General features: G+C 36.4%; 2 protein-coding genes across 5 annotated transcripts; both read right to left on the reverse strand.

The window, feature by feature from the left end:
- Positions 1–300: 300 nt before the first annotated feature.
- Positions 301–3,815, reverse strand: LOC114522873. The gene is made up of 3 exons (XM_028543645.1): positions 3,506–3,815; positions 2,444–2,548; positions 301–1,754 (listed from the first exon to the last, which is right to left on the reverse strand). The coding sequence occupies exons 1-3, from the start codon at positions 3,515–3,517 to the stop codon at positions 1,227–1,229; spliced, it is 645 nt and encodes a 214-aa protein (XP_028399446.1). The 5' UTR covers positions 3,518–3,815; the 3' UTR covers positions 301–1,226.
- Positions 3,816–4,847: 1,032 nt separating this feature from the next.
- Positions 4,848–10,914, reverse strand: LOC114522882. 4 transcript variants are annotated; one of them, XR_003686955.1, is made up of 3 exons: positions 10,345–10,914; positions 5,911–6,135; positions 4,848–5,606 (listed from the first exon to the last, which is right to left on the reverse strand). XR_003686955.1 is itself a non-coding variant. In XM_028543656.1 (3 exons), exons 1-3 carry the CDS (start codon positions 10,084–10,086, stop codon positions 5,079–5,081), a joined length of 606 nt encoding a protein of 201 aa, XP_028399457.1. In that variant the 5' UTR covers positions 10,087–10,914; the 3' UTR covers positions 4,848–5,078. The 4 variants fall into 4 exon arrangements, 2 of the variants coding, with proteins under 2 accessions (XP_028399457.1, XP_028399456.1); XR_003686954.1 differs by lacking the exon at positions 10,345–10,914 and adding an exon at positions 7,313–7,444; XM_028543656.1 differs by having other exon boundaries at positions 4,848–5,476; positions 6,042–6,135; positions 9,973–10,914.
- Between the last annotated feature and the right edge of the window lie 731 nt (positions 10,915–11,645).

An 11,645-nucleotide genomic window follows, 5' to 3' on the forward strand; every position in this document is an offset into this window, starting at 1 on the left:
CGGAACGATATATTTCTAAGCTAGAAAATGGTCGCATGCAGTAATCTAGTCACCGAATGCACAAGTAGTTTCTAACTTTTATGTAATAATAACAAACGTTCAAGTAATAATAATATAAGAGGACGTTTCACGCGAGTTTGCGTGTGCAACGTCAGCGTGTAGATTGCAGAAAGGTGTATCGTCCTATATATAAATTCCTAATGTATGAAATCCGGGGGTGCAACCGCAAGTATATATTTCGGGGTGTCTTTAAATAAGAATCCACATAATTTCATAAAAAATTATAATTACTTTAAATTTATTTGGAAAAGCAACAAAAAGCTATAGTCACTGACCAGTGACTATATCAATTCAAAGACCTATTTGAGACTATCAATTCAATTAAAATTTTGACCAATGAGAATGCAAGAAAATCAAAAGTCACCTCGAAATTTATACTAAAATAATTTTTTCGAGAATACATTTTTGATCGGGTAGAAAATGGTGATATAACCTTATGCATAATGACGTATCAAGCCGTGACGCCTGCAGGGAATTCTGGTTTTAGTAGTCACGGCGAAATCTTCAAGCTTCAAAATTTCCCGCTGTGACTACTAAGACCAGAATTCCCTGCAGGTGTCACAGCTTGTTAAGCAAATATTTTATAACCTCAAAGCCTGTTTCTCATTTTTTTGGGTAAATTAGGTTTACACTGACAATTGTACATAATCATTATACTATTATTATTATATACAACGCGGCCAATTCTCGCGCCTGGTTTAATGGTTTTCCTAGTAGGTCGTAAATTATCGGCGATGTTCCACGATCCATTGTCGGTGCATAGTCGATGAAGCAAATAACCTTAGGATAGACAGAGCCTTGATAGGTGCAAATTCGGTTCAGTAAAGGTTTTTTCATCCTGGGATGTCTAACTTATATTCAGTGGCGTCGCCAGATTGAAAGGAAAACGGGGGGGAGGGGCATTTGGAGTCAAAAAGAAGTGTCTTTTTGGGGGAGGGGTAAGATTTTATTATAAGTGAAGCGAACACCGCATCAATCTAGAAACTGCTTACGTAACATGAAAAGATCCGGGGAAGGGATCACTGGATTGGAAATATCAAAGTTTTCTTTTTGACCATTTGAAGGATTTTATTCTAGCTATTTTTGTCGCGTTGTCATACAAATGCGCTTATAAAATACCCCGTAAATGTTAAAAGGTGCAAAATTCTTTTTACACGGTGTACGCTTTAGGCACAGAATGTACCATTAACATTAATCCCCGACCCTGGTGCGTTAAAATCTTTCCAATTCACAGCGTTGATAGCTGCAACACCACCTGCCGTCAAGAACAGAAAAATAACTGCGACTACCAATGCACGTCCTTCAAGTTTAAAGCAGTATTTGTCATCTTCATTACAGCAATTACAGCAATTACAGCAAGTTGACATCTTTAAACACTTCGAGATTGGACCCAGAAGGGGAGCTACGATAGAAAATATTCCGGCTGCAATTCCCCAACCATCATCTGCTATTTTTTTGTCAGCGGATATTCTAAGATTCCAGCGAAGACCAGCTAATGGCATCTCTTCGACGATACAAACGACAATCGACAAAATCACCGGATGGAAAATCTTCACTTTGCACTTACTCAGCAATGAATTTATCGTTTCAATAAGAAATAGTATTGTTCCAAAAAAGGCAAATACGAACATGGCTATGAGCGCCATTTTTGTACCACCATGAACTTCCGTCTTTTCTTCGCACATATCTTCAATCTTGAAAGGTGATATAGAGTACATTTACACGTTGCCTCTGTCAGGTGACCACTAATTAATTAACGAATGTTTTTTCTATTTTCATAAAGTATTAAGGCCGGCGCACACTAGAGCTACGTGCTTAGCGAAAAGTCATCGTGGCCATTGGCGTGCATTAAGCCAGTTGCTCTCGTGTGCGGGCGACTTTTCCGGCAACTTTGGTCATTCGTGCCAAAAATCACATGACTTTTAAGCACATATAGCTCTAGTGTGCGCGGGCCTTTAGGTTAAGGTTTAAAAGCCCGGTTCTCATCACCAGCAGTCGGCGATGAATAGCCCATTTGCATTATAGACTACTTTTTGATCTATGCAAGGAAATGCAATCAAATCACCACAGCTGAAACGAGCGTACTGAAATTAGTAGAAATGCGAAGTTTGGCCGCGAAACGTTGTAAAATGTGGAAAATACAGCCTTGCAAAGTTTGCAAATTTGTATACTTTTTCATGATAAACGAAAATTGTTACCATTTTTGGCCTGAATGTGTCGCTTCAGCCATCGCCAGCGGTCTGCAGTAACCTATGAGAACCAGTCTTTCTAAGAGCTTTGTTATAAAGACGTCAAACGTGGAAAGCCTAGCTGCATGATGTTGCACGAAGTTTGATTGGCCCCACAGGAATCAATGGCATTTGGAATGATTGGAATTCCATACCTTTTTCGCTCTCTCGTGATAAACCATCCAATCGCTAAGGCAGTCAAAGAAACCAATCAATGAAAGTAGCGAAATAAGAAATGCACAATCCTCGCAACAAAAAACCTACAAATTATAAAGAGAGGTGTAATCAGAAGATAAACTTTATAATTGTTGTGATAATGATGCTTTGTTCAAGGTTTTCGCTGGCACGCTACGATTTCTTCCCTTTTATAAATATAGTGTAATCTCATGGTTGCATGCATTTATTACTACCTCGGATCGATAAACACGAGGTCATAATTTCTGCTTGGTTGGTCTTGTCGAGTTCGACTTTACTGTGGGTGGGATATTTAGTCTAACATTTAAAACTATATGATGCCCCGTTTACACTATTCCAGATTGCTTCCGGTGTGAGTCAAATTTTAAAAATCAACTGTCAGCGATCGAAATAAATATACCAAATCTATCAAACTAATAAGCATTTGCTACTAACCATTGCCCTTTAAAGGCAAACGAAGGTATCGTGACAAGCGGATTAACCGGGCATAGCGTAAACGGGCCTTAAGCCCTCCGCACACGAGAGCTTTTAGCTGAGCTACAGTCTCTCGTTTTTCGTCAACTCAGCTGGTTGCTCTTGTGCGGCGAGACAATGAGGCAATCATATTATTACAATACTTCACAAGAGTTCCTCTCCCACTGAAACACAACTTGTAGTATACTAGTATTGAACGAATTCATATGACAACATGCATGTAGTTGGAATATATATAGTTACAGGTAATTCAAATTGCATGCTTAGGCGTTCCTATCAAACAAAAAATAATGAAAAAAACCCAAAATATTGAAAATGAAATTTACTTTTAAACTGCGTAAAACTTTGCATGTTCATAAATAGCAACGTTCGACGTTTAAAATTTTTTCAAAATCGCGACTTGAATTCGAATATTAATTCTATGTAAACTGAGAGGCATTGAATAAAGCACTACACTACAGACGAACAGTGTTTGCACGCGGCTCTGAGCTACGGAAAACAGCTCAGAAAACGGATTGAATTAATAGAAAGTACATACGTATACTAACCCAACAGGCCATCGTAAGATAACTGAGAGTGCGAAGTCGGACTGATTGCTTGAGTATTGAGTAATATAATCCCTTTCGCTTTTTTATTTACCTTTCGTCTTAGATACACGCACTTCAAGCGTAGCTTGAGTCTTGTGGTTTAACGGTCGTATCTGCCGGTTTTCACTTAGCTAGCTATATATAAGATCGACTGGCAAGATTAATCCGAGTCAATATTGTCGGTAACAGCACAATTTGCGGTAGAGATGGGCCGATACCAATATACTAACCGATACTGAGTAAAGTATCCCATACTTCTGTTTCCAAGACTTCTGTTTCCAAGAAAAAGTATCGGCACGTCACTTCAGTGGGCACTTCCGATCCCTATGAGCCTGCGGTGTTCTGTCAGTGGTAAACTATTAATTAATAATTATTTACAATAATTAATTACAATTAATAATTATTATTTACAATTTTAGGTTTCTAATTTAACTCTCATATTTACTTCCAGTAAAGAACGATATTCCTGGGGTCCGCAACTGCAAAACCTGTAACTAATACTATACATACAAAGTTTAGCATATAGTTTCTTTACTTATTTCGGATAGGGAATTTCTATAAATTCCTAGAGGCGATTTATTTGGGACATTGGCTACGTTGCAGTTTTATTTTTATTTCGGCTAGAATGGCTACAAGTTGATTTTTCTCCCCACCGCTTGTTATGTGCATGTAGTTAATGAGTTAATATCACAGTTGGGAACACATTTATAAAAAAAAAACAAGCAGATAGAAAGCAGATTTCTCAATCGTCTCAAAACGGTTTTTAATAGCTTCAATTTCACATACAACACATCGTCCAGTGTTAAGTATTTTACCTCAAAACTCAAAGGACAACAGTGTCTCGACTTCGAACTCTGTCAAACTCAAAGCTGTGGCGATGGGACATCTGTAATATACACCTAAACCGTGAATATTTGTGTTCACCGCTGCAGAAAACACCTGCTTAGTGGGTTAACTTTCAAATCCAAATAAGTACGTAGGTTGCTACCACAAACAATCAAACATTCCCAAGAAAAATTTCTAGAAATCGAGCAATTCGGCAGATAAATCCAATAAACCTATACCACCACAAAAAAGTGATTTTTTTTTGTAGACAGCAGGAATTATTTGATTAATAATTCCTGCTCACCATTCATACCAAAAATTTGAGGCTTGGTTTTCCGTACCGTGTTTATCATGCAGAAGGTACATTTTCGGTCAATGGACGGTGCATAGTTTTGCAATCCTATAAGGTTAGGATTTGAAATATTCATTACATCGATCACAACTTTCACTATATTAAATTTTATATAGGTTAAAATTATTTCAGTATTGTATTTCCGAATCGAAACTGTATTCTACTAACATTAAAATAGATGACAAAGATAAGAATAGTCTATTTGTAGCTATATGCAATTACGTATTGTTCTACTGAATTTTTTATCTTAAGTTCACTGACAAGACTATGAAAGATTTCTATTCGAATGATTAATCCATTTTATGATTTTGAAGATGTATAAACTATACATATACTCTAATGGCTACGAAGAAGCATTTACTCTTGGACGCACAATTCAGCACCAGGGGCTTCAAAATTTGCCCAGTTGAGAATGTTGATAGTTACAACAACCAAGACCATCAAGACGAGAAAAGTCACACCGAACCACCCGCTTGTTCCAGAGCACAGATCGTCACAGCAAGTTTCGTCTTTCTCACCAGAACAGCAAGAGGACTTGGACTTGCAGCAATCAGACATTTTACAACATTTATAGATAGGACCAAGCAAAGGGGCTGTCATACCCCCAATGCTGGACGCAATACCCCAACCATCTGCCATTTTATTGTTAGCCGACGTTTTGAGATTCCAGCGAAGAACAGCTAATGGCAACTCTTCGAAGAGACAAACAATAATAGACAGAAACACTGGATGCATAATCTTTTGCTTGCACAAACCTAGGAAGAAATTTATCGTTTCTAAACTGATTAGTATTGTTCCAAATATGGCAAATGCCAACATAGCTTTGAGTGCATGTTTCGTGCTGCTATGAATTTCCGTGCTTGCTTCTTTACAGATGTCTTCAATCTTAAAAATTAACAAGATATAAAAGATTACACAAAGAACAATTATGTATTTCGTAATCATAATATCATATGCATGACCATACTCATAAGTCATAACCTTATCATTCGATTCAGATGGCGATGTACATTTTACCAGAATGCATCATGCGGTTGAACGACTGAAGTTAGTGAACGTCATTCCTAATGTCATTATTTTTCACTCTTTCAAGGAAATGTATTATTCATTATTCCCCTTCCATAATAGAATTTTTCGATCGAACGTTATAGCAACTGAAATAATTCATAATATAGAGAAGTTACCCTACCTGACTATCTCTTTCACAATATAGCTTCCAATCGCTAACGCAATCAAAAATACCATAAGCTACGAGCGCAACTGACAAAACGATCCTTGGAATAGAGTACTTCCAACCAGGATGTGTTGTCACCGACTCACCTTCGTTAGAATGATGAGGGTCGGTAACGCTCAAAAGATTTTGTTTTGAAGAAGTCCGCCTCGGGAAAGAGAAACTCACTGACGCCATGATATACTGTGAAAGATAAAATTAGTATTTTGTAGTTTCTTTAAAAACTCAATAATAAAACATAAGCATTTTATCCTATGTAATCAACCATAAGAAGTTACCGCAGAAATTGGTAAAATTGAAAAATACCTTGCCGCAATTCTCAATACTAAGGCATCAAACTTGGTGAGAAAAAAGATTTATAGATGCTACACAAAATATGTCTTGCACAAAAGATTTAAAGTTTGCACACGGCAAAAACGAATCATCTGAATTAATAACCTTAGCTTGTGTATACTTTACGCCTCAAAATGGCCATTTCATAGCCTGCATGGCAGACGGTCCCTAAATTCGGGCAAGGTGACGACGGCGAAAGACCGCCTGCCGGGTTTGACTTAGCCATTTCACAGCTGTCAGTTGTATATGATAAGCTGTCAAAAGATTGCATTTATGCGTATTCGGAAAAAACCCCGAACTTTTTAAAGTTATTGAATAGCGATACAGAAATACACAATGTGAACCAGTGATCAGATTTTCGGGTTAAAACTTCATAAACACAAATTTCTTCGGTGTTTATGAAATCAACCATAAGTCACATATGGTGGCTTTATACGTGCAAAGTACCATAAATACGAATTAGGATGGCACATTATACAATTTGTCACATTCATTAGGATTCTTTATATAATGTTTCATACTAATTAGCATTTGTATACATCGAGCGAATTAATTCGTCGGCAACAGTGTGGCTAGCAACAGTGTAGCCTTTGAAGTGAGCCTCGCGTTTGAAATATGATAAGTCGCTCCTTCTCGCGTTTTAAATACAACATAGAAGTTAATAATATAGCAGCTTGATTTTTTGTTGGAGAATTAATTTTCTTGGCAAATATAAATTTCTTTCACTAAAGGCGAGAGTCGAGAAGATAGGGTTTAACGCCGGGACCGAGAACCTTGCATTGAGAATAAATTTCCGTGGAGAAAATAGCATATCCTCGAATCCTCAAAGAAATATTTGAAAAAATGTTAAGGAAGTAATTCGAACAACTTTATTTTATTTTTGCTTTAACTTTGATGTCCTTTATTCATCGTGCACATTATGACTTTTCACTTTATGACTTTGCCATGTTGTACAATAACGCCAAAAAAATATCATGCAGATAAAATTACTGTAGAAAACAGAAGGCAATGTGCTGAGACAGCTTACCTTATTCAGTATGCTGAAGCTGACGACGGTCAAATGTGATAAACTATAACCACCAATTGCTAAATGCACAAACTACGCTTCCAATTCGCAGTGAAGCGGGAATTAATTTAGCAGCAGGAGATGCTGCATGGGCTGCCATATAAGGCCTTCGCGACAAACAAAGATGCCACGTGCTTCCTAGAATTGTTTTCCCCGCAATATTGTCCCGTTATGTAAATTTCGAGTTATTATAACTATTCATTTCTTTAGAAATTTATTGTTTTCGCAATCAATGAACACAAAAATATTAGCATAGCAGGACAAATCGTCAGGCTGGCTACGCTACTAAATGCGAAAACGTCGAAAAATATAATCAGTCTGCGCAGAAAGTAGAAACACAATGGTACTTTTAATTTGTTCTTCAAATAATGTCAATGGTTTATTTGATGGTCGTATTCAAATATTTTATGCAATACTCATGTTCACGATTTTGATATAGAAAAGCTTTGCAGCTTATAAGTGCGTGCATGGAGGAACCAGACACTTGGGCCCCATGCATCATTTAAATTTATTTAAATAATTCATTATTAATTCATCAGCATTTTAGCCTATGAAATCAACCATAAGAAGTCACATATGATGGCTTTACACGTGGACTGGCAAAGTACCATGAATAGTAATTAGGATGGCACATTATATAATATGTCAGGTACATTAGTATTCTTTATATAATGTTTCATCCTACTAAGCTAATTAGCATTTTATACATGGAACAAATTTATTGGTCGACAACAATACGGCGTATTTGAAGTAATTTAAAACACACGAAGGAGTGTTTTTTAAAATTTAAAACACACGAAGGAGTGTTTTATCATATTTAAAACACACAGAGGAGTGTTTTATCATATTTAAAACACACGAAGGAGTGTTTTATCATATTTAAAACACACGAAGGAGTGTTTTATCATATTTAAAACACACGAAGGAGTGTTTTATCATATTTCAAACACACGAAGGAGTGTTTTATCATATTTAAAACACACGAAGGAGTGTTTTATCATATTTAAAAAAGGAGTGTTTTGTCATATTTAAAACACACGAAGGAGTGTTTTATCATATTTAAAACACACGAAGGAGTGTTTTATCATATTTAAAACACACGAAGGAGTGTTTTATCATATTTAAAACACACGAAGGAGTGTTTTATCATATTTAAAACACACGAAGGAGTGTTTTGTCATATTTAACTCATTCCCATCCGGTCTGATTAATTTAGGACTTAGAAGTCCTACTTTTTTAATGTCTAATAACTCCGCGAATGCGCGAGCAAAAAACACAAAAATACCACCAAATTATAGCTTGAGAAAAGTACTATAACCCCATCGTTTCTGTTATAATCCGGAAATTAATAAATATTTCTGTTAACCTGACACCGCCGTGCAGCTGTCAAAATCATATCAAATTACAAAGTGATGACAACCGGAAATATAGCTCGCCTTTGGAATTTCGTTTTTTTCTTCGTTATTTTTCATCCTTTCGTATTTTAACCGTTATAGATAAACTAGAAATGCTTTATTTATCTTTTCTGATAGTTTTTAAGTCAGGATGGGCAGAAAAACTCGAAAAATATCGATTTTTCTGATTTGTTATTGTTTGTAGCGAGACCTGAGCGAGACGCGTTGCTCAGCGCACGCACATGCGGTTGTCGCGTGAGGTGAAAGGTGTCAAAAACTCAATGATGCCTACCCCCTAGGGGTAAAATAAGCCCGGAAATCGATTTCTGGGGTAAAATTGTCCCTAGAAGACATATATTCGGCCTTTTTGGAGCGAAATTTTTCCGATTTTTTGTCAAATTTTCGCCAATATGGTGATAATTATATGCAAATTTTCGGGTTTTCCGTTTGTAAACACGTTTGTTGGAAATACCACTACAAATCGCCAAAACGACTGTATTTCAAGCAAAATAGATGGAAATATTGATCACAATGTAAGCTACAAACATTTGGAGGTTTTTAGGCGAGATTTCTGGAAGGCTTTGCGTATTTTCGCTTCTCCAAAATTCAATTTCAAAAGTACAAGATCGGCAATTAATATCTTGGCTTATAGGAAAGCTATTGAAATGAACTAAACTTATACAAATAGATAAATGTTTTAGCTTTAAGATAATACAATTTCTAGTTGATTTGATAAAATACTTGCAGATAAAATCGAAATTATCTGCGTGCGTCGTTTACGACCGGACGGCAACACACGAAGGAGTGTTTTGTCATATTTCAAACACACGAAGGAGTGTTTTATCATATTTAAAACACACGAAGGAGTGTTTTATCATATTTAAAACACACGAAGGAGTGTTTTGTCATATTTAAAACACACGAAAGAGTGTTTTGTCATATTTAAAACACACGAAGGAGTGTTTTATTTTTATCATATTTAAAACACACGAAGGAGTGTTTTATCATATTTAAAACACACGAAGGAGTGTTTTATCATATTTAAAACGCTCGGAAGCGCCTCGCTTTTTACATATGATAAAACGCTTCTTCTCCCGTTTTAAATACTACTAAACATTGGTTGTATAAAACTTTTTAACGAGATTTTGAGTAGTTAAATGGTAGTTAACTCGAAACAAGCAATTCTGATCCATACTATATAAAGTTGAATACATTCACCATTCATACCTGAAAAATTTGAAGCTTGGTTTTCCGTACCGTGTTTATCGTGCAGAAGGTATGCTTTCGGTCAATGGACGCATAATTTTGCAAGCCTACAGGGCTGGGATTTGAAACATTCATTACATCGATCACAACTTTCACTACATTCAATTTTATATTCGTTAAAAATTATTTCAGTATTGTATTTCCGAATCGAAACTGTATTCTACTAACATTAAAATAGATGACAAAGATAAGAATAGTCTATTTGTAGCTATATGCAATTACGTATTGTTCTACTGAATTTTTTATCTTAAGTTCACTGGCAAGACTATGAGAGATTTCTATTTGAATGATTGATCCATTTCAGTTATGATTTTAAAGATGCATAAACTATACCTATACTCCAACGTCCACGAAGAAGCATTTACTCTTGGACTGCTTGGACGCACAATTCAGCACCAGGGGCTTCAACATCTGCCCAGTTGAGAATGTTGATAATTACAACAACACCAACCATCAAGACGAGGCAAGTCGCACCGAACCCCCTGCTTTCCCCAGAGCACAGCTCGTCACAGCAAGTTTCCCTGGGTACGAGGTTGCGAGTTTCGTCGTCCTCATCACTGTCAAAGGAGTTGCAGCAATCTGTCATTTTATAACACTTATAGATAGGACCAAGCAAAGGGGCTGTCATGGTCCCAATGCTGGACACAATGCTCCAAATATCTACCATTTCATTGTTAGCCGACGTTTTAAGATTCTAGCGAAGACCAGCTAATGGCAACTCTTCGAAGAGACAAACAATAATAGACAAAAACACTGGATGCATAATCTTTTGCTTGCACGAACCAAGAAAGAAATTTATCATTTCTAAACTGGCTAGTATCGTTCCAAATATGGCAAATGCCAACATAGCTTTGAGTGCATGTTTCGTGCTGCTGTGAATTTCCGTGTTTGCTTCTTTACAGATGTCTTAAACAAACAAGATAATTTATAACAGATTACACAAAGAACAATTATGTATTTCGTAATCATATGACCATACTCATAACCTTATCATTCGATGCAGATGGCGGATGTACATTTTACCAGAATGCATCATGCCCTTATTAAATGATTGAAGTTCCTGTTGTTATTATTTTTTACTCTTTCAAGGAAATATGCTAATGCTAATTATGCTACTCATTATTCCGCTCCCATTCCAGAATTTTTCGATCGAACATTATAGCTACTAAAATAGTCCATGATACACAGAGGTTATCGTACCTGGCTATTTCTTTCAAAATATAGTTTCCAATCACTAACGCAATCACCAACACTATAAGCTACTAATCCAAGAATAATCATAAAACAGCACTCGCAAGAAGCCATATCTCCGGTGAGAATGATGAGAGGCGGCAATGTTTAAAAGACCTTGTTCTCGGAAGGAGTCTGTCTCGGGAAAGAGAAATTCTTGTATTACATGATATGTAATATCATGTAATTATAATATTATAAAAGTTGCGAAAAACCTCGTTCCGCAAATCAACATCGTAACCGACATAGCTTGGTTTGGGGCGAACTGATCTGGTGTTGTTTACTCGCTTCATCACGCTGTTATACTTGTTCATTCAGACTGTTATGTATCGCGTAGCGGAAATATGTCATAGTTTTATAGTTTCTTCTCCTAGCAAACCATATAAAAGTCTGAGCACAAATAG

The sequence above is a fragment of the Dendronephthya gigantea genome, unplaced genomic scaffold (genome assembly GCF_004324835.1).
Source record: "Dendronephthya gigantea isolate DGI-Jeju-01 unplaced genomic scaffold, DenGig_1.0 000024F, whole genome shotgun sequence".
NCBI lineage: Eukaryota > Metazoa > Cnidaria > Anthozoa > Malacalcyonacea > Nephtheidae > Dendronephthya > Dendronephthya gigantea.

Excerpts from the sequence above, each read along its gene's own strand:
- LOC114522873 (XM_028543645.1), bottom strand. Across the intron at positions 1,755-2,443 it reads ATCACGAGAGAGCGAAAAAG|ATTGAAGATATGTGCGAAGA; the intron begins GTATGGAATTCC and ends TCACCTTTCAAG.
- LOC114522882 (XM_028543655.1), bottom strand. The coding sequence starts at position 10,086 with ATGAATGTTTCAAATCCCAGCCCTGTAGGCTTGCAAAATTATGCGTCC. Across the intron at positions 6,136-9,972 it reads CCAAGCTTCAAATTTTTCAG|TATATCATGGCGTCAGTGAG; the intron begins GTATGAATGGTG and ends TATCTTTCACAG. Across the intron at positions 5,607-5,910 it reads ATTGTGAAAGAGATAGTCAG|ATTGAAGACATCTGTAAAGA; the intron begins GTAGGGTAACTT and ends TTAATTTTTAAG.